Source organism: Mesoplodon mirus, assembly GCF_964341445.2.
Source record: "Mesoplodon mirus genome assembly, chromosome: 3".
Taxonomy (NCBI): domain Eukaryota; kingdom Metazoa; phylum Chordata; class Mammalia; order Artiodactyla; family Ziphiidae; genus Mesoplodon; species Mesoplodon mirus.
The window spans coordinates 42,673,185-42,693,826 of record NC_138978.1 but is presented as its reverse complement, the minus strand read 5'-3'; the positions used below and the strand labels follow the sequence as shown (position 1 = coordinate 42,693,826).

The 20,642-nt window shown below is 57.0% G+C and overlaps 1 protein-coding gene across 2 annotated transcripts in view; it reads left to right on the top strand.

Moving 5' to 3' along the window:
* The window catches only part of TRABD2B (TraB domain containing 2B), a 217,007-nt gene extending 196,633 nt beyond the window's left edge, over nt 1–20,374 (top strand). Inside the window, exons 4-6 of one of the 2 annotated variants that reach the window (XM_082615075.1) lie at nt 6,988–7,078; nt 10,295–10,564; nt 18,986–20,374. In XM_082615075.1, the coding sequence (XP_082471201.1) occupies nt 6,988–7,078; nt 10,295–10,564; nt 18,986–19,347 (723 nt within the window). In that variant the 3' untranslated portion in view covers nt 19,348–20,374. The remainder of the gene's footprint in view (nt 1–6,987; nt 7,079–10,294; nt 10,565–18,985) is intronic. The other variant, XM_082615074.1, reaches the window with a different exon arrangement.
* Nucleotides 20,375–20,642: the final 268 nt, after the last annotated feature.

The following is a 20,642-nucleotide window of genomic DNA, read 5'->3' as shown; positions in this document are numbered from 1 at the left end:
TCCCACCCAGGGGAGAGCAGGGCTGTCCAGGGGATGGGCCAGAAGTGCTCGGTGGCCTCTGAGGACCCAGCTGGGACCCCCTGCAGGGAGACCCCCACGGCCAGTCTCAGCTCCAAGGGACAGTGAGGCTCAGGACGTTGGGCTCCGTCCCTGCCTGCATGGTTGGCCAACAGGGTGCTCTCCTGGGCTGCTGGATGCTGACATTCTGGGAAAGGAGCCTCTGGATGTTATAAAGAGTGGTAACCCTGACCGCAGCGAGCCCTGCACTGGGCGCTGCCCCCTGCAGTTCACAGAGCCCATCACAGGCTCCGTCTCCAGGGCTCACCCCACAGTGCCTCAGGCTGACCTCAGATCACTCTGCGAAGTCACTGCCTGCGTCTGGGGTGCTGTCAGACCCCAGGAGGGAAAGGCCCAACGTCTGACCTATCTCAGGGTCTCCAGGGCTTGGCACGTGCCCGACACGTAGGAGGTCCCAGTGAAGGCTTGTGGAGGAGGCTCTGCGCCTCCAGGCCCGTAGGGTACAGGTTCCTCAAAACCCCTAGGGCTTATGTCCTCATTGTGGGACAAGGGCAGGGCCCCAGGAGGAGGCTGACCCCCTAGTCTATGTCCTGTCCCTTCCTCTTCAGCCCCGTAGCCCCGGCGTCCCTCCCTCACTGCATAGCTCACACTGCCCTGTAATTGTTTGCGTGTCTGTCTCGCCTCCACCCTGTGATATCCTCCAAGGTGGGGACCATGTGTCTCAGCTTCTGGCACAAAACTGGGTACAGGGGAGACCATCTCAGTCCTTGCTGAACTGAAAAGACCCCAGTCCAGCCCTGCCTGGCCTGCAGAGCAGGAGAAAGAAAGCTCGGCTCTGCCAGTTTCCCAGACGGACCCTCCTTGGGAGGCTCGAAGCCCCGAGGTACCCCCAATTCTCCATCCACCTGTCCGTCTGTCTAGCTCTTCTGTCACACTTCCTCTGGTAAATAGACACCACTGTTGCTTGATACCTGGCGGCTGATCCTGGCAGCGAGAGTAACACTTGATAGTTCCCTTTGCATTAATTTCAGACGGAACATAAATATGGGCTTGGACGCCCTCTTCCAGGAAGAGAAAACTGGAAACCCATTGAACTCACTGGAGAGAAAACATGTGTGCTGGCCGAGGGGAGCCCTTGTTACTTTGGAACTTTTGTGGGAACATCTGGTTCTCCCCTCCTCCCCTCCACCAAGCTCCCCAATACTGTCTTGAAATTGCCCTGTTAATTAGCATATTCTTCGAGCTGAATACTCACACACTTTCCTCTCTGATCTGGTGAAACCTGGAGGGGACACATGTTTCTGACGATTCACTGCCCCCAAAATGTGAGCTCAGGATCCCTCGCAGCCGCCAGTACTTCAAAGTAGATGTACTGGCCATGCAGCCAACTAGGACATCTCTGGATGGAAGCCCAAGCTTTGCCTTTTACCGGCTGTGTGACCTTGAGCAAGTCCCGTCCTCTCGCTGAGCTCCAGTTCCCTCATCTGTAAACTGGGAGTACTTGGAAATGCTTTTGTGTAGATGAAATGAAATAATATTTGAAAAGCATCTTGTGCCCAGGAGACTCACTGAGGCGGAGTTTGCCTTCAGGTTGTCACATGATAGAATCACAGAGGTGGGAGGACCCATGAGACCTTTGTAGGGAAACTGGGACAGAGAGGGGAAGGAGACTGCCTGAGGTCACACAGCTGGTTGGCTGTCGAGCCAGGTTTTCTGTCCTAACCTCAGGACAGGATTCTTAGCTCTGTCCTACCCTGCCTTTTATGTCGGAGGGTAATTGGGGGCTGTTGGGCTATGCCCAGCTGATGGGTAGGGACTAGACCCAGCCTATGCTCTGCTCACTGAGCCTTGTGCCCTAGCACAGGCCTGCTTGTGCCTGGAAGAAGGGGAGCCTTTGTCTCTGCACTAAAACATCATGGGGCTCTGCTCACTCAGACCAGGACACCTTCCCTGCCTGTATACGATGTCCCTTAAGTGGCACTCTGGCTTGCGTGGTCAGGGGACACAATCACCAAACCGGCCTTACAATTTGTCAAACCTATAATCCTCCTCCAGGCCCTTGCTCCTCCCCTTGCCTGTTGCCCAACTCCCCCCTCCCCAATATATCTGCTTGAATCCACCCTTTCTGGACCCCTCTTCCAGGAAGCCTTCCTTGGTGTCTTTGGTGTATGGATCTCTCCTCCGTGCCCTTTGTTTTTTTTTCTGGGTTCTCTTTCTCCTCTCTCCTCTTTCTCCCTCCTCTCTTTCCCTCTTTATCTCTGTCTCCTTGTATCTCTTTCTCTCTGTCCCGACATCTCTCCTTTTCCTTCTCTCCTTACTGTTGCCTCTGTGTCTCTGTGTCTGCAGCAGCCTGTCTCCCAGACCCTGTCACCTCCTCTCTTCTTTCTTCTCTCTGTCTCCCTGTGTTCTGGAGCTCTCTCCCCCTCCCTGTCTGTCTCTGAGCATCTCTCCTTTCTCTGCCTCTCTCCGGGTGTCCCTCTCTCCCACTCTGTGGCTCTGTGTGACCCGCCCCCACTGTCCTCCCTCTCTTCCCTCCTCTCCTGGTCCACACGGCCTCAGCAGATGAAATGGGACGTTCCTTCCTGAAGACAGCTGGCCAGAGAGCAGCCGTCAGTGCTGGAAGGAGCTGCTGAACAGTGGCCAGGAGACGCCGGGAGCCTGGGCAATTGCTAAGCTCTGACACTGAGGGGCCCCTTTGGAAACTTTCCACACCGTACCTGCAGGTTCCAGGATGGATGTGGTGTCTTTTTTGGGGATTTGTGACCTTGGAGGCAAGCCCAAGCCCTGTCTGCCAGCCCCTGGGAATGACATGCACTGGGCCCTGACTCCAGGGCTGCTCTGACAGCCAAGCTCCTGAGATTGGTGGGATCTGCAGGAGGATCACCCAGGGGTTGGGCCACAGCTATGAGGGGAAGGGGTCCTCAAGCTCAAGTCTCCTGGGGGTAAGACGAGATCATGGAAAGGACAGGGAGTAACAGATTCTGTCATTCATTCATTCAACAAACATTCATGGAGCCACCACCCTGTGCCAGACTTGATCTGGATCAGGCGTGGCCCCTGCCCTTGAAAAGCTGTTGGTCTCCCCTCAAGTGGCTTGTTGGGGACACATTCTGACAGAGGCAGCTCCAGGGTGTGGGGAGCTCATTCCAGCCGTGGTGAAGAGGGTGAACCAGAGAGAGCAAGGAGGCTGCTGTCTGCAGTGATTCAGGCAGAAGGTGATGATGACCTGGGCCAGGGTCAAGCATGGTTAGGAGGTAAAATCCAGAGTATTCTGGTGACCGAATGGATGAGGATGAGGAGAGGGAAGGAAGAGTGAAGACGGGCCCATCTGACTTGGATGGTGGAACTCAGCTGAGACACATCCAGGAGAGGAGGGGGAGGCTCTGGAGGATGTTGGGTGGAGATGCCCAGGAGGCTGCCGGACAAATGGGTCTGGGCTACGGCAGCAGGTCCAGAGGGGTAACTGAAACCATATGAATGGATGCATTCACATTCCACGGATTGTGAATAGAGTGAGAAGAAAAGAAGGCTGTGGAAAGGGTTCCCAGGGACACCCACATTTATCGGGCAAGGGAAAGAGGAACCTACGAGCAGGACAGAGAGGGAGCAGTGAGAGGAGCACGAGGAAAACAGCACAGAACGGTGTCGTGGGGTCCTGAGAAAAACAAGCCCCAAAGAGGGCAAAGAGGGGGTCGCGATGGGAGCCTGGTCTCGGGAGTGAGGGCTTGCTCTGGACAGTCCTGGGGCAGGAACCCCATGGGAGGGGCCTCCCACAGGAGCTGCCCCTCGCAGGGGGCGGACACCTCCCCACCCTGGAGGGAAGGAGGTGAAGGCCAGTGTGGCTTAGAGAAGGAGGGGATAGGAATTTGGAAAAATCATTGCTGATTGCTTCTCATTTCTCCAAGTATCTAAAGTCTTCTGTTTAGGGTCTTAAAATACACAGTAAGGGGGCCTCCCTGGTGGCGCAGTGGTTGAGAGTCCGCCTGCCGATGCAGGGGATACGGGTTCGTGCCCCGGTCTGGGAGGATCCCATATGCCGCGGAGCGGCTGGGCCCGTGAGCCATGGCCGCTGGGCCTGCGCGTCCGGAGCCTGTGCTCCGCAACGGGGGAGGCCACGACAGTGAGAGGCCCGCATACCGCAAAAAAAAAAATAAAATAAAATAAAATAAAATACACAGTAAGGACCTGGAACCACTGGCCCTTACTGTAGTTGAGGGAAAGGGCAGGGTGCAGACCAGACACTGAAACATTGCCAGGCAGTGCTCAAGGTCCGGCCGGCATCCTGTAAGGCTTGGGCTCCTCCGAATGCCCCCTTTGCCAGCTCCAGGAATACTCCTTTTAGAGCGGCCACACGGCCATCAGTAAATATTCGTGCTACTCCGGTATAGCCTGAGGTGGCCTGTTTTCCCTCCGGCTCTTAAAATCTTCTGCGTGGACCACTGCTGGGCCTGGAGGCCCCTGTCTTTAAATGGGTCTCCATGGAGGCCAGGAAGGAATTGCTTTGCTGCCAGGAGTGCATTCCAAGAGCTGTGGGCAGGGAGTTCCTGCAGCCTGTGCGCTGGAGGCCACCATGCCCAGTTCCAGCCTGATCAGTTCGGGGGGCAGGCAAGAGTGGGGTCGACTCCGTGGCCACAGCCAGGGATGGCTCAGCCCCTCAACTCAAGTGTGCATGCTGGGCTTTTCCAAAGGACGTTCACTCCTCCTGCCTCGTTAGGACCTTACAGCCTCCCCAAGGAGGCAGCCACAGGGATCCAGGCCCATTTTACACACAGGGAAACTGAGGCTGGCAGCAGGGCAGCTGATTGCTCAGGATCACGTACGGGAGACTCAGAGCCTTGGCAGAAAGGTCTTCCATCCTCTACAGCACTGGGTCAGGGCCAGAGCTGCAAGGGCATTGTCTGTGTGTCTTCTGCAGCTGGCTTCCCAGGTGAGCCTCACTGACCTCACAGTCTTTGCACATGCTGTTCGCCCTACCTAGAACACTCCCCACCCCACCCTGTGCCACCCCACTCTCATCCTCACCTAGTTAACTCGGATCCCATCCCTCAGCTAGGGATGCCTCCTCCAGGAAGTCTACCCTGCCCCCAGGTTAGATTAGCAACCTCCTGTGCACGCTCACCACCTTGTGTGCTTCCCTCAGCATATACTTACCCTGGATCAAAAGACCTTGATTCTCAAGACCGTGAGTGCCTAGAACAAGCCCCTACCTGTTCATCACCATCCAGCACTGGATAGGCACTCCATCAGTGTTTGTCAGATAAATACAATAAATAGTTAGAGAAAAAGGAGGGAGAGGAGGAGGGAGTGAGGGAAGGAGAGTACAATTTCATAAGGGTCTCTGGAGTCAAACTAATGCCTTCCCCATGAATGTGAGAGCGAGGGGAGCCCATGGTGCAGCCCATTCCCTCCCTGTACACAGAGAGACACCAAGAGCATACAGGCGTAATGGGTTTGCCCAAGGTCTCAGAGCAGGTGTGGTGGGTTCTAGTCCAAGTCTCCCGTTCCCAGACCTGTGATTTTTTTTGCAGTGATCCAGAGGTGGGATTTCAGGGACTGTGGCAGGCCACCGAGAGAGAGACTGTTGGGTGGGGGACTTGTTGGGGAGTCTTGAAACCAGCCCAGAGGTGTGCAGGGCTGGGCGGCAGCGGGCTGTGGGGTTCACCCCCCTGTTCCAGCCGCTGTGCACTCCCAGCCTCACTTCCTCTGCGCCAGAGCCTCTCCACTCCTCAAAAGCTCGTCCACCTCCCTGGGGCTGTCAACATGCTGACCTTCCAGCTTCCCACCTGTCACCACCCGTCACAGGCAATTAGAATAATAGTGCAGGAATTTCCCCCCAGGTTCTGGGATGAATGGTGAGCAGGAGGGGAGCGAACTGCCCATGGGAGTGGGGCTGCAGGGAAGGACACAGGCTGGGAGGGCGCAGGGGCCACCACCACCCTGCCCACATTGAACGAGTGGGGAGACTGAGGCCCAGCGAGGAGGAGGGGCTTTGCCTGGGGCTGACTCCCAACAGCGACTGGCCTCGCGAGGAGTCTCCCTAACCAGAGCCTGGGAGAGCTTCCACCGTGTTCTCAGACCTCGAGCCTGCGTCCAGCCAGAGGGCGTGCCTGGTCTCATCTGGGGCTGTGGACCAAATGATTCATTTCTATATGCTCAGTGTCTAGCCCAGGGCTGGCCGCAGAGCAAACGCATCATAAATGTCTGTTGAATGAATGGTGAGTGGTGGAGAGTGAGATGGAGACCAGCCCCCTCCGCACCCCACACAGGGTTCTATTACTCCTTCCCCAGAATCTTACACCTCATTGTGTCCTCAGGGCCCGCCCCAGGGCCTGGGTCAAGTGTGTGATCCATAAATGTTGGATAGATGGTGAACAAATGAATCTTCAAAGTCTTAGATCCAGCCAACACATACTGAGCATGTGTGGGGCAGTAGCCATGCCGTCTCTGCCCCATGGAGCCTGGTGAGGAGATAGACATGCCCACACAGAACCCCATTCCCATGCTAAGGCAGGGAGCCTCAAGTTGCTTGCTGGTGGAACTGACAAAGATGAGCCATAGACCTCAGAGCTGGACCTTGTCTGACTACTGGAGGTTGTCCCTGCCTGGACAGTCCAGGGCTGGGGTCAGCTTGATGGTGTGGGGCACAGTGATGCAACTGTAAATAAACACTGAGCCTTTGCTGCATGCCAGCCACTGTTCCTGGAGTCCTCACAACAGCCCTAGAGACTGCTAATACAGTCATTCCCACTTTACAGATGGGAAAACTGAGGCACAGGGTGGTACAACCAATGAGCAGCACAGCCAGGATTTGGACCCAGGCAGGGTGGCACTGGCCCATCTTCCAGCTACACCATACTGCCTTTCAGGGAGGCCTGCCCTTGACTTTGGTGTAGGTCGTTGTCCTGAGGCTGTCCCCAGTTGCTGATGACCTGCTATGTGGCTGAGCCCACTTTGTCTCTTGTGTTCCAGGTCACTTTCTGGGGAACAACACAGTCATCGACGTCCTTCGGCAGGCAGGGTTGGAGGTGGAGCACACGCCCGCAGGACAAACCATCCACAGGTAAGCAGCTGGGACATCTGGGGGCGTGGGACTTGCTTGCCCACTGCTGCTGGCCCACGGGCCCTACTGACCATGTGCTATATGGCAGGCTGCACCCTGCCTTCCCACTCAGGCCTGCAGGGCAGAGTCTTGAAGGAGCCTCTGGTGAGATGGGGCCTCCTAATGACTGGCCTTCGCCAGGCACCCACGAGTGGGGGCTAGGCTGGAGGTGGGGAGACCGGGAAGGAGCTTGGTGTGCAATAGTGGCAGGAGGTCAGGGCGGTGGGAAAGCAGTGAAGGTGGGAATGGGAGGAGCATTAAGTTTTGAGAGATGTTCAAGATTTAGAGACTGGCGATCGGTGGGGTGCAAGGGCTCTGTAGGACTCCCGGGTTGCTGCCTAGAGGACCTGGTGGATGCCCAGGCCCTGAATCGAGATGGGGCCATGTTTAGGGCGAGCCCTGGCTAGGCCTCTTCCCTGTGTCCCAGCCCTGCCCACACCTGGTCCTCACCTTCCTCTGACCACACCTTCTCATTGTTGCCTCTTGGCAGCAATTCCCTCACCTGACTTTCTTGCCAGGGCACACTTGCTCCGCCCAAAGAGCCATATAGGGCATCCAGTGGCCATCCTCTCTTCCTGTGTGGATTTTCTGTCCCCCTCAGGCTGGAAGCTGCCTGAGGGCAGAGGCCAGCTGGGTTCACCTGTGGTCCACAGTGCCAGCACCAGGCCGGGCACGGAGAGGTGTCGGCATGTGCTGGGCAGCCCTAGAAGACAACAGAATCCTGAGACCCGGGGCTTCCATGCACCTTGTGCACCAACCTGTGCAGGAACCTTCCTCACAGGGATGGCCAGAGTGTGATTTTGGCCCCTGTCCGTGATGTTATAAAATCCAGAGTCCAAAAGAAGCTTGAATAATCATAGCTAATGTTTATTGACTATTCACTGTGTGTTGGGCTCTAAGCGCTTTTAACTCATTAAATCCTCACAACAACCCCGTGAGGCAGGAACTGTGAGTATCCCCACCTTAAAATTGAGGAACCTGAGGCCCAGGGAGGTGAAGCCACTTGCAGAAGGACACACAGCTCGTGTTAATGGTAGTCTAGCTCTAGGGCCTTCCTTAGGTCCTCACCACAACCTGTACTGCCTCAGGGGCTGGGGGCGAGGCTCAGGGGTGGGAGTGCTCAGAAATGATTGCAGCCTTGCTCTTCACTCTGCAAAGATGAGGCCTGGGGCCTTGAGCCTCTGGTCTCCCAGCTCCAGGCTGATGCCCTCCCCCGTCTCTATGGCACTTCTGGAGGAACTTATAAACACTCTCACCTCGGACTCCTCCTTCTTCTCATCTTCTGAGTCAGCCTGACCAGACCGCCCTTCCTGACCACTGGAGCCCAGCACAGATCAGTTTGTACTGGGCCAAGGGTAGGCGTGAGTTGGAGGAATGAGGGACCCAAGGTAGCCTCGGGGACAAGGCCTTCCTCAGGCTCCTCCTCACAGCCCCAAGGACCTCCACCTCAAAGCTCATTGTGTGGGTCCGGACAGCGCGGGGGGCGGGCAGGCCTGTGAGGCTGCCTCGGCTCCTATTCATCTCAGAGCCCAGGCATTAGAACAGGTATCCCCCCACTCCCCGCAGGCCCCGCTCTCAGCCTGAGTCTCCGAGTGCAAGCTGAAGTCCTGTGGGTGGGGTGAGGGGGGCGGGGATGCCGAGGAGGCCCCAACAATAAAAGCCATCATCAGCCACAGGTGCTTCCTGGATCCGTCTTTTTGTCTGCCTGTTTTGAATTATCTCCCCAGCAGCTGCGGCATCTCCCGGACTCTGGGAATCTGGGGTTGCCGTGGGGGCTGGAGGAGGACAGGCTGAGCTGATGGCCTTCTGTCCTTCAAGGAGAGAGAAGCCCCTCACCCCATCGTGCACGCGGGAGCGGAGTCGGGGGACAGCCTCCCTTGGGCGCCGGCTTGCCTTTACAATTCTCGGGACCAGGACCAACTTCCCCCAGGGTCAGATGTCCCCAGAAGGAATTCCGTTTGGACCACAGAGAGGGAAGAATAAAAGGGAGAGGAGCAGAGGGTGTTCCCAGGCTGAGGGGTGTCTGCGCACCGCTGTATGGAATGTGGAGTCCACGCCACACACTTAATCGCACGTCAGTGCCTGCTGCAGACAGCTCCGTTTGCTCGAGGGTGACATTAAAGAGAGGCCGGTTCTGTGCCAGGCACTATGTTAAGACCTCGTCTCTTCCATCCTCATGACAATCCTATGAAGTGAGTAGTATTAACTCCGTTTATAGCCAGCTGTTTCTTGGACACTTGTGTCCCTGCCCTTAGTCAGGTAGCCTGGAAGGTGCGGAACCAGGATGTGAACCCGTGTCTGTCTGCCTCCACCTTGAGTTCGACCCTGCTCAACACTGTCCTGCCTCCCCTGGAAAGGTGCTCAGGAGACCAGTGTTGAATGCATGAGTGGATGGCTGGACGAACGGCACAGCAATAATGTTAATATATCATATTTAAGGAAGTTAATTACTGAAATGTTTCAGCTGCTATTTGCCAGCCACCGTTCTGAGTGCTTTGCCTGTGTTAACTCACAAAATCATCGTGATGCCGCTAGGAAGTACCAGCTGTAATATCCCCATTTTCCAGAGCAGGAGACTGAGGCACAACACAGGGAAGTTGGGTAACTCGCCTCAAGTCCCTCAGCCAGAGCTTGTTGAACGAGCAAGGCCCTGACCAAGATCAGATATGCTCCCAGAAACTTGCCCAGGGCTCACCCTCTCACTCCTGCTAGTCTGGGCTCAAATGTCACCAACAGGGACCAGACTGTCCTCCCTGCCGACAACGCCCCCTCCCCGCCCCCCACGGCCCACACTCTCCCTCCTGCCCCTGCTTTATTTTTCTCCTCAGCAGTTATCACCATCTGACATCCGGCCCATCTTACTCTCTGTCTCCCGCTTTGGAATATAAGCGCTAAGAGGGCAGGGGCTTTGTCTATTTTGATCACTATTAACACCCATTACCTTAAAAGTTCCTGGTGCTGGGTAGATGCTCCATAAATATCTACTGAATCAATAAATGAAGAACGAACCAAAGCTCTATCTCGCAACACCAGGCGATGCTTTTCCTGGGTGACCCTCAGCCGGGCACCCTGGCATCTTCTCCTGCCGTGACAACTTTCCCACTGAATTGCGTGCCCCATCGCACCTGAATGACACGCCCCAACACGCGTGCCTCATGTGCGGTTGCCCCTTTCCAGCCCTGTTGCCCGGAGCCCAGCACCTCCACCCGAGGGGACCTCAGCGAGCCCCGCCCAGGCGACCCCAGCTGCTGCCATCCCTGCGGTCCCCTCGGCAGCCCCCACTGCCCCACCTGAGGAGGAGGACCCAGCCCTGTCCCCGCACCTCCTGCTACCTGACAGCCTCAGCCAGCTGGAGGAGTTTGGGCGACAGAAGAAATGGCACAAGAGGCAGAACAAACAGCAGCGGCCGCGGCAGTTCAATGACCTCTGGGTCCGCATCGAGGACAGGTGAGCTTGGGAGGGGCAGGTCTACCAGGAGCTGGGCCTCTCTCTGGTCAGCCTACCTGAGACCCACCCAGGGCCAGACACACTCTGTTATCCGCATGCCCGTCTCTAAGGAAGCGTGGCAGGTGGGTACTCGATCGGAAACTGGCTTGTCCCTGTTCACAGGGGATCCTCCTGTTCATCCTTCGGGATTTGTAGAGCACGCTTACACCTGACTTTTCAGTTTTCTCCATTTAAAGGTGAAGGAATAGAAGCTTCCTTCAGGTGCAGTGGACAAAAGTCTGCTTTACCCTTAGCTTTCTTGGATGCATGATGGGTGCAAAGCAGACCCCATTTGTCCCATGGGCCAGAAGGTGAAAGCAGGAGAAAATGGAACAGGCCGGCCAAATCAGAAAGCTGTGAGCTCTCTGGGTCTGGATGGCCTGAGCAGCCAACATGCTGGCAGGGAGGCTGAAAGAGGTATACTGTGTGCAAGAGAGACATGGCAGATGAGGCTGTGGGCTCTGTCTTGGGAGGGGCTGGGGGATTTGTGATAAAACCTTGTTGGAAATGGGCAGGTGCAGAAATCATCCTACTGTACTGATACCTGTCTGTCCTCGGCCTGTGTGTCTGCCTGCACCACTCCCTTGGCCTGTGTGTCACCAAGACTCCTGCTGTAACCAAGATGCCATCTTCCAACCTCCCCCTGCAGGCTCAGCACAGAGCGGTCTCCCTTGATTCCACTTTGGGGCAGAAGTCTCCACATCTGGTGAACAGCATCACCAGAGCACCCAGGGAGTGACTGTCAGGGAAGGACCCCGCCCTGGACACTGTGATCCAGCGCTGGGCCCTCGGAAACTCAGAGTCTCCACGTGGACCCTAAAACTCACCATCTGGGATTTTCCTCAGCATCCCCAGAAAGAATCACCTTGGGTACTTGTTAAATAATACCCCAGGCCCCACCACAGACCTCGCGTATTGGAATGTGTGGCACGGGGGCTTTGGGAAGCCATGTGCTGAATGTGCACTGGAGTCTTCTGAGCAGCTTTGGGAAACGCGGACCCAGCTCTGCATTTATAGATGGTGAACCAAGGCCCGGGATGGGGGCTTGTCCAGGGTCGTACAGGAACCCCCTTCATGACCTTCCCTCAGCCAGGTCTCTGAGTCATAGACAAAAAGTTGACATAGTCCAATCCACTGTCTTAAAGTGCAGGGTGTGCGCTGTCTTAAAAAGACTTCCAGCAAGTAAAGTAAGAGTCCATTCCTCCTTTGGGCCTGTGTTGGCTTCAAAGCACCTAACTTGGGTTCCTGGGAAACGTGCTTCTGCAGAGGCCCCACCGACCCAGCCTGCCCAAGATGGAGGCACCGTTGTAGCTATACTGGCCTCGACACAGTTGGCTCGTGTGCCCGGCATGGGCTGCTTCTTTCCCACCAGGAGTGAGGGCACAGAGTTACCAAGAGCCACTTCTCAGCCCTGGGGAGGCTCGCAGGCTGCCAGGGAGGCGCTGGAAGCCCATAAAGCACTCCAATCAGGCCATTCCCCCAGGGCCCCGATCAACCCGCTGGGCAACCAGACCCTGCCAGCAGTGGGTCCAGCCCACAGGGTGACAGGAGGCTGGGCTACCAGCTCCAGCCACGGACCCCCAGCCCCTAACCACGTCTGAAAGGTAAATTTCGGCAAATGACTCCAAACGGTTTCCTTTTCACAACACGTCTCTCTGAAACACAGAACCTGGTTTCAGGAGAAGAAACAGCTTTTCTTTGGCAAGAAGGAACCCCTTTTCAGTCCCAGCAGGTAAATTGTGGCTGGATAACTTTCTTCCATCTGGTTGGGTTGGAGAAGGAAATTTCCACCAACCGGCAGCCTGTTTGTTGAAAGTTTCTCTGCGTCGCAGGGAAGCCGGCCCTGAGGTCCCAGAGGGGCCCAGGTGCAGGGCACAGCTTCCGTCACTCCTGGGTCTCACCCCACCCATCCTCCTAGCATTCCCAAGAGAGGGAGCAGAGGAGAGCTCTCTGGAGGGAGACCTGGGGCCCATTTGTAGCCCTTCTGACAATATTGTTTTCCTTGGAGCTTTAATTCTGTTCAGAGTTTTCTCATTTGCTTCCCCCTAAATCCCACCGGATCCATCCCCTGCTCTCCGTCCCCTCTCCCAGCTCATCTTCCACCTGTGATCTTACGGCAGGGCCCTAACGGGTCTCTGGCTCCTAGCCGTGTCCCAGCACATTACCCTCCGCAGCCTGAGATTCCCAGTGCTTTCCCTCGCCCCGCCCCACCAAGTAAACTTCCTGCTGCTCAGCCTGGATGCAGAGCCTTTGCCTCCCTCCCGCCTCACCTGCTGGCCCTCCTCCTGCGGGATACCTGGGCCCCGTCCTGGCCAAGCTGTGTGCTGCCCTGCAGTGGACCATGCACGGCCCACCCCCACCTTTGTCCTTGCTTCTCTCTCTGCATGGGGTGGATGTGAGTGGACACTTGCTGAGCTCCTGCTGTGCCAGCCACTGACATCCCTCACATCCCCCAGCCCTGTCAAGAGTCCGGGAAGTAGGCTTCGCTTGACCAAGGAGGAATCTGAGGCTCAGAGAGGTCAGATAACTTGCCCAAGACCTTGCGGCAAGTCAGGTATGGAGTCAGAACCTACAGCATCAGGGCTGTCTGATGCTGAGGGTCACATTCGTCCAGCACCACGCAGACGCCCCTGCTGCCCTCGCCTGGCAAGCGTCTCCTCCCTTCTCCCCATCCTCCCCACAGCGTGTTCCCTGTGCTCCTCTCCCCTGCATCCCATAGCCTCCCCCTGCCGACCATGGGTATCCCGTGGGTGCCCCTGTCCTGGCACAGTTCCACAGATGGCAGTCGCTCGCTTGCATTTCTAGGCCGGGAGGCCCTGGGGACCAGAGCTGGGGTGGACTTCTCTGGGTCACCGGAGGCCTCTCTGAGGGTTTGTTGACTGCATGCATGAGTGAGAGAAGAGGGGGAGAGAGTGGGGAGGGGGCCGAAATGCCACCTGGAGCAGGCTGGCCTTGCCTCGCCCCTCATTACTCCAGATATAAACACATGGAAGGAAGTTTAGAGAAGCAGCAGCCTGTGGCAGGATGATTTATGGGGACCTGTGAAAGGGGCCCGGCATGTGTCCGCAGATGGCTGTGCAGCAGCGGCAGAATGGTCTCAGGGAACCCCCACATCTGAGAGCCAGGAGCAGGCAGCAGGGCTGCGACTAGGGGGCACACCAGGGAGGAGATCATTGCCACGCTGACTATGTGCAGGGCACTGCCCCAGTCAGTCGGATCCGTGACAATCCTTGGTTTCTCCTTTTGCACAGTTAGGGCCTTGACTGGCCTCTGGGGGTCGTGCCAGCTCTGTTGTTCTCCCAGAGTCCCCCAGTGGGTTGGATAAGCAAGGGAGAAGAGCGCTGGGCCATCGGGAAGGACAGTCATGAGGGGGCAGGTGCAGGGAAGAGAGCGTTGCCTGGGCTCCGGGCATGGCCGGAAGCCAGGTGCGGAGGTGGGCGTCTGTATGTGGTGGCTGCAGAGCCCCGTAGGTGCCACCATGCAGGGACGGGGGTGCAGGACACACATGCACAGGGGGTCATTGGCCTCCTGGGCCTCGGTTTCTCCAGAGGTTTGAGCAGATGGCCCGAGCCCCCGCAGAGGGGAAGAGAACCGTTTCCCCTCCCCCTGGGCCCCTGGCAGGGCTCTGCCCGCCTCCCGCTGACCTACCATCCTGCCCTGAGGTTCTCCAGCTCACCTTTCCCCCAGCACAGCCAAGCTTTCTCCTCGTACCATACAAGGTGCTCATCACCTCTGCATGAGGCCAGGACCTCGTCTGATTAGAGGACGATGCCCCCAGGAGAAATGGGGAGCAGGGTCACTCAGTGGATAAAAGCACAGAGGAATTCAGGCAGAATCCCCAGCCCCTCCTCGTACTTGCTCGGAGGCTTAGAATAAAAAGATGGTGCTTGTAAAGCAGTGAGCTGGCCTCAGACCACTGGTGACACTCAGTAACATCTGTCCCCAGTGTTGGTGGCTGACTCTCAGAGTCTGGTCTAGGATGCCACACGCCCCATCTCCCAGCAGGAAGCGGCTCCTGGGCCTTCAGTGCATACTAGGCTTAAATGAGCCCCTGGGTGAGCACGTCGTTAAACAGAAGCGAGTTGGCTACATGCAGGGTGCCCAGCCCGTGTCCAGTGCTGGTGGGGATAGAGCAGGAAGAGTCTTGGGTCATGGCCGGACAGGGACAGCTCCCTGCTGTGGTGCAGCCGAAAGAGTCCTGGAGTCACGGCCACTCTGCCTCTGCCTGGCGAGGAATCCAGCCAGCGAGGGCTGGAGGGCTGGGGGCCTTGACGGTCAAAGTGACCCAGTGAGGGGAGAGTGAAGGCATTCCCAGCAGAGTAGACCATGTGGCCAAAGGCCTGGAGGCTGGCATGGGCCTTAGATACCAGGACAGGGAGCTGTGAGCAAGCCGGTCACTTTAGATCTCTGCCTGCGTCTGACCGGTCTGCCCAGACAGTTCCAGCCGGGTCACATCGTGAGTTCCATCCCGGACAGCAGGGCCACCCATCAGCCAGGCCCTCGTGCCCCCAGCTCCATCTCCACTTTGTCTCCTCGGAATCCGCTGAGGAGCCCACCACCTTTGTATTGCAAGAAAGCCACAGCTCCAAGACTCCCCAGACCAAGCCCTGATGGCTCTTAGAGACCCCCTAGTGCCAGGATTGGGGCCCTACTCCAGGAAGCCTTACAGATGAGCCTTGGGGCAGCCAGCTGACACATCTCAGGCACCAGCCCTGCTTTCCTGTGCTTTAAACCTGGGCTTCTGCCTATGATCTCACTCCTGGCTTCTGCTGCTAGAAAACATTTTAAAGTCCGAGGGTCTGATCCTGCTCCTTCGTTGTACACACGGGGAAACTGAGGCCTAGAGGGCAGGACCTGCCCAAAGTCACGCAACAAACGGGGACATCGGGCTTCTGCCTTCCACGCAGGCAGAGGGCCCCTTCCCACACAAGGGGCCCTGTCGGCTCCGAGCGCACTCGGCCCTTGGTGCCAGCCGTCTGCGGAGCCTGGGAACACTCAGAGTGTTTGGTTTGGCTTCGAGGCCACTTTGCCATGAGACGCTGTTCCCCAGCATAGGCCTGGGGTGGGGCTGGGATCTGGACTGGGCTTTGTGAGCAGAGTGGGCCCAAGAGGTGGGGGCATGTGGAGGGGCTTTCTGTCCACACCCCACTAACCTCGCCCCGTTTTCCTGGGACTCCTTCCAAGCAGTAATTCCCCCACTCAGGTTCCAAGAGGGAGTTTGCATCTTTGGTTTTCAAAGTGTAAAAGCAAATGCCTTTGGGCGCCTTGTGAGACATAGTTTTATGATTCCTACTTGGTCCTTCTTCTGACGGCGGGGACTGCTGGGCCCCTCTCTGGGCACCCCAAGTGGCAGCTCAGCCTCCTCTCCTGAGGCCAGCCTTCCTGGCCTCCCAGCTGCTCAGGCTGGAAAGACGGGGCAGCAGCTGGGAGGAACCCTTCATTAGAAAAGAAGGGGAGGGAAGGGACTGCGGTAGTGATCCGGCTGGGCGTGGGCACAATACCCTCCAGGGACTGAGGCCACAGGGGGCCTCCTCTCTGACCCTGGCAAGCCTCCACCCACGGGTGTGCGAGGTCTCGGCAGGAAGAACCATGCTTCACTCCCATGCTCTCCGTCTGCGCAGTTAGGGATGGCACCACAGCCCAGCTGGGGCCGGAGAGGCAGACAGCCTGGTGCACGTCTTCAGGCTCAGTTTCTCCATCTTGAAAATGGGAATAATGACAAGATGACACGTGTATAGCATCAAGCACAGTGTCTGCCGGCACACAGGAAGTGCTCCATAAATGGAGGATGCTTTTAGTGAGAGAGACAAGGACACACACATAATAATAGTGCTAAAAATAGCCAACACCATACAGCACTTCCGGTGCGCCTGGCAATGTTCTGAGCACCTTACATATGAAACCCATTCAAACCTCGTGCGCATAAATAGGTACCAATGATACAATGTGATCAGTGAGAAATGCGCAAGGCTTCATGGGAGCCTCAACTCTCCCGGGTGCCCTTAGGGACAGGAGGACAAATCAAAGAGGCCTCCAGGTGAGGAGACGTTGAATCAGGCCTTCAAAGGTGAGTCAGAAAATGGCAGCAGGACATTAGGTGTGACTGGGGATGGTGGTGTGTGCTGGGAGAGCCCAGAAAGGTGAGGTCAGCCTGCAGCAGATCATGTGAGAGGTCTCCGGTGCTCTGGAGGCCGGCATGGGGTGGGATGTCCAACGTGCCTGATTTGGGGGAGTCATAAGGGCCATTCGAAGCTGCCTGGTCTGCCCCCTCCCTTCCGGTGCTTCTCACACAATCTCTGTTCAGGAGCACCTTCCTGCCACCCATGGTGTGTGACAAGCATTTGCTCCCTCCTCTCCAGATTAGTTCTCTGGGAATTTCTATAGACAGAGGAGCACACACATCACAACTGTAGAGTCCAGGGTGCAAAGGACCTCACACAAGGATGTGGTGGGTTCCTGTGGCCACAGCATGACCAGGACTAGAGCAGAGGGGGAGGGACAGAGCAGGGAGTGACAAGCCCCTCCTCTTCTGAGGGCACACGGACACAGATGCCAGAGCAGATGTCCCAGACCCCGTGCAGGCAGGGATGTGCTTGTGACCCCCGGGCTGCCCCGCCCACCCCCCACCCCGAGGCTGAACCAGGCTGTGTGAGAGGGTCCAGCCGGGACAGAGGTGGGGCTGGGCTGCAGTGGTGATGATTACAGAGCTCACCGTGGTGATATGGCCAGCTGTCGGGGCCTCATGCCCAGCATGTGGAAACGTGGCCAGTGTGGGACCGGGGAGGGGGGGGATCCCAGCTGACCTGGGGAGTGAATGGCCCATCAGGGAGGGAGGGTAAGCACTGGAGAGCAGGCAGTGTCCCACGTGGAGGAGGCTCACCACTCTGCAGGTGCCCAGGGAGGGGCAGGCTTCCTGCCCCGCCATCAACTGCTGGTGAGCACCCACCGGGTGCCCGGTTCAGATCCTGTCCCTGCTGTGGGTCCTGGAGCAAGTTACTTACCCTCTTTGTGCCTTGGTTTCTTCACAGGTAAAATGGGATAATAGTCTTACCTGCCTCGTAGTGTTGTCATGAGGATTAGATGTTAACGGGTCCTACGCACTGGGCACAGACGCCGCTGGGAGCGCCCTCAGCCATGTGCAAGCTGGACTCCCGGCCTTCACGGCTGACTGCAGTGTCACCTCTTCCAGGAGGCCATCCGGGCTCCACAGTGGGTTGGGGCCCCTCTGTGCGCCCCCTGCCCCTGGCCTTCCCCTCCCATCTTTGACCCTCTGGGGTGATGGGGTTTGTCGGATCCTCCCCCTGCATCTCCCTCTGCCTCCTGCCCCCTGGGGCTGCACAGGGCAGGCGTGAGCCCATCGCTTCTGGGGCCCAGCCCTTTCCTTCATCCCAGAGCCTTCTCCCCCTTGGTCTCTCTTTGTTATGCCTCCGTCACTGTCAACTCTCTTCCCCAGTCCCTATCCTGCCCTCAGCCCCTCTCTTTGCTCATCATTTCCTATCTCTTTCTCCAGGACCTGAGCCAGTTAACCTGGTCCTGGCCCCTGCCCTCCCCTCGACTTCCCGGTGCCACCAAGTGCTGGCCTCGGCCCGCCAATTCCTTCTGCACTTCATCTCTTTTTATTTCTCTGTCTCGGTACTTCCCTCTCTTTCACGTAGGCTTTCTTGAGCCAAGAACCTCACCCATGACCTCCAAACTGGCTTCTATTTTTATAAGTTCATGAGGGACCACCTTCACTGACACTCCCTGTGATTAGACAGAGTGAGGCCGCCAGGGCGCCTGCCCCCCGAGGCGCCTGCCCCCCCGAGGCGCCGCCCCCCCGAGGCGCCGCCCCACTCCCTCTGTGACCTGGCCCAGGGAGCCTCGCTGAGCCTCCGTTTTCTCATCTGGGGAAAGGGGGTGGTGCGGCGCGTTGAACGTTTGTTTTGAGGACCAGAGATGCTACTTATAAAGTGCGGATTCCCAGTGGGCGCTCAGTAAAGGATAGCTGTGATAATGAGGGTGAGATGGGGCGGTTGTTTGTGTGTTTTGTTTTGTTTTCTGTTTATTTCAGACTGGGGAGGGGAGGAGAGGGCGGCAGGAGGCCAGGGGCACCTGCATACAGAGGTGTGAGGGCTGCCTGCTGCAGCATGACCCCAGATGGATCTCCCCTGAAACCCTTCATTTCTCTCTGCCTGGGACCCAGTACTCTTGAGTGGTCACCCTCGAGGCCAGCTGTGTGGCTCTGGGCTGCTCACTTTCCCTGTCTGAGCCCTTTGTTTCCTTCTCCATTTTATGCGGAAAAAACCAGATTCAATAAAAAGTTGGATCTGAACCCTAAGACCACAGCCCAGGACAAGGCTGCTGAGACGCTGTTCCACGTTCCACGTATTTTTCTCCCTCCAGCACCACCGCCTCGCCACCACCACTGCCCTTCCAGACCACGCACAGCTCCGGAACAGCCAAGCCCCCCTTCCAGCTCTCCGACCCGCGCCAGCAGCAGGAAGAGCCGGGGCTGGCCAGCAGCTCAGCGCCCAGCCGCTCACAGCCCGCCCTGGGCCTCCTCCCCGCCATCGCTGCCAGCATCACAGCCCCCTTCCTGCTGCACACCCTCGGGCTCTCCTGACCTCGGCCGCCCGCCTCCCTGCCGGGTGCAGAGAAAGAAGCCAGAGAAACCGACGGGAGGGTCTGCGGCCACACCCATGGCCCCTGCCACCACCTCCAGGGGTGCCGGACACCTCATGGGTAGTCCAGACGGGATCCGTTAGAACACTAGAGCTTTATTGTACCCGAGTTACATCTTCTTTTTTGTAGAAGGATCTTAATTTCCCATAGTGCTATGGGGCTGTTTTGTAAAATATGTGTCCATATTAAAAAAGGAAAATGTATTTATTCTACTGATAAAACTATTTTTATGTGGCCAATGTTAATAACACTTTAACTAGCCCCATCGCCAACCCAGGAGGTGAACCCAGGTTGCCAGGATGTCTGCGACCTCATGGGGACCGTGGCTTTGAACTGGCTTGCTTCTGGATCCGCGGAAGCCTCCAGCATCCGGGTTTGGCTTCTCCCACTGTAGGGACCTCAGAGGGAGGGGCAGGCAGACAGGCTTAGCTTTTGTGAAGCTGGATTTGGGAGCCAGAGATGTGAACGCTAACGGTCCTTCCTTCCCCTGGACGCATCCTAGGGCTGGGAAGATACTTTAGGAAAGAGAATGCTGCTATTTTGAAAACCCTGAGTGTCTGTGAACTGGTCCTCCAGACCTCTTGGTATGTGTTCCAGCCAAAGCACGTGGGTGGGGGAAGGGATGTTGGTGCTGAAGGAAGTGGTCCCACAGCCCCATGTGACAGATGGTTAAACTCGCCAAAGAGAGTAAGGTTGTTGCCCCAGGTCACAAAGCAAGTGGGAGATCCGGGCCATGAGTCCAGACCTCCCTGTTCTGGTATCGTTAATCCAGCTTGGTTTACAGGAGAGGCTGTTGAAGTCACGGCCAAGTGGAGTGAGCTGAGCCAAAGGACAGGAGTGGGCACTGAGGGCAGTTTTAGAGACAGGGCCTCTAGGAATCCCATGGTAATGATACTTGTAATGAGAGCTGCCATCTGTCCAGAGCCTGCAGTGTGGCAGGCGTTTTGCACATTCACTTGATCACAGATCCTCATGCCAGTTCTGTGAGATATAATCGGCCCCATTTCACAGATGAGGAAACTGAACCCCCATAAGAGATAAAGGGACTTGTTCAATGTCACCCAGCCCGGATGTGGCCCCAGATCAGTGTGATTCAAAAGCAATGCTTGTCTCCTAGACCATAGTCTGTTGTGGTCTCTTTGCACAGGGACTCTCCGAGGGAGGCAGGTCTCACCCAAATGGGCCAGCTCACGCTTCTTACTCCAGCCAAAGAGACCACTTGGCTACAGTAATCATGTTGGTCCCTCTAGCCAAAGGGCTCTGGCAATAGGCTCTCCCATGCGTCCCATGTCCCGACTTGTCTTATCTTGAAGCCGATGAGAGGCTTTCCTGCCAAATCAGAGAGGCTTGAGGATAGCTGTGATGGGCCAGTAAGGCA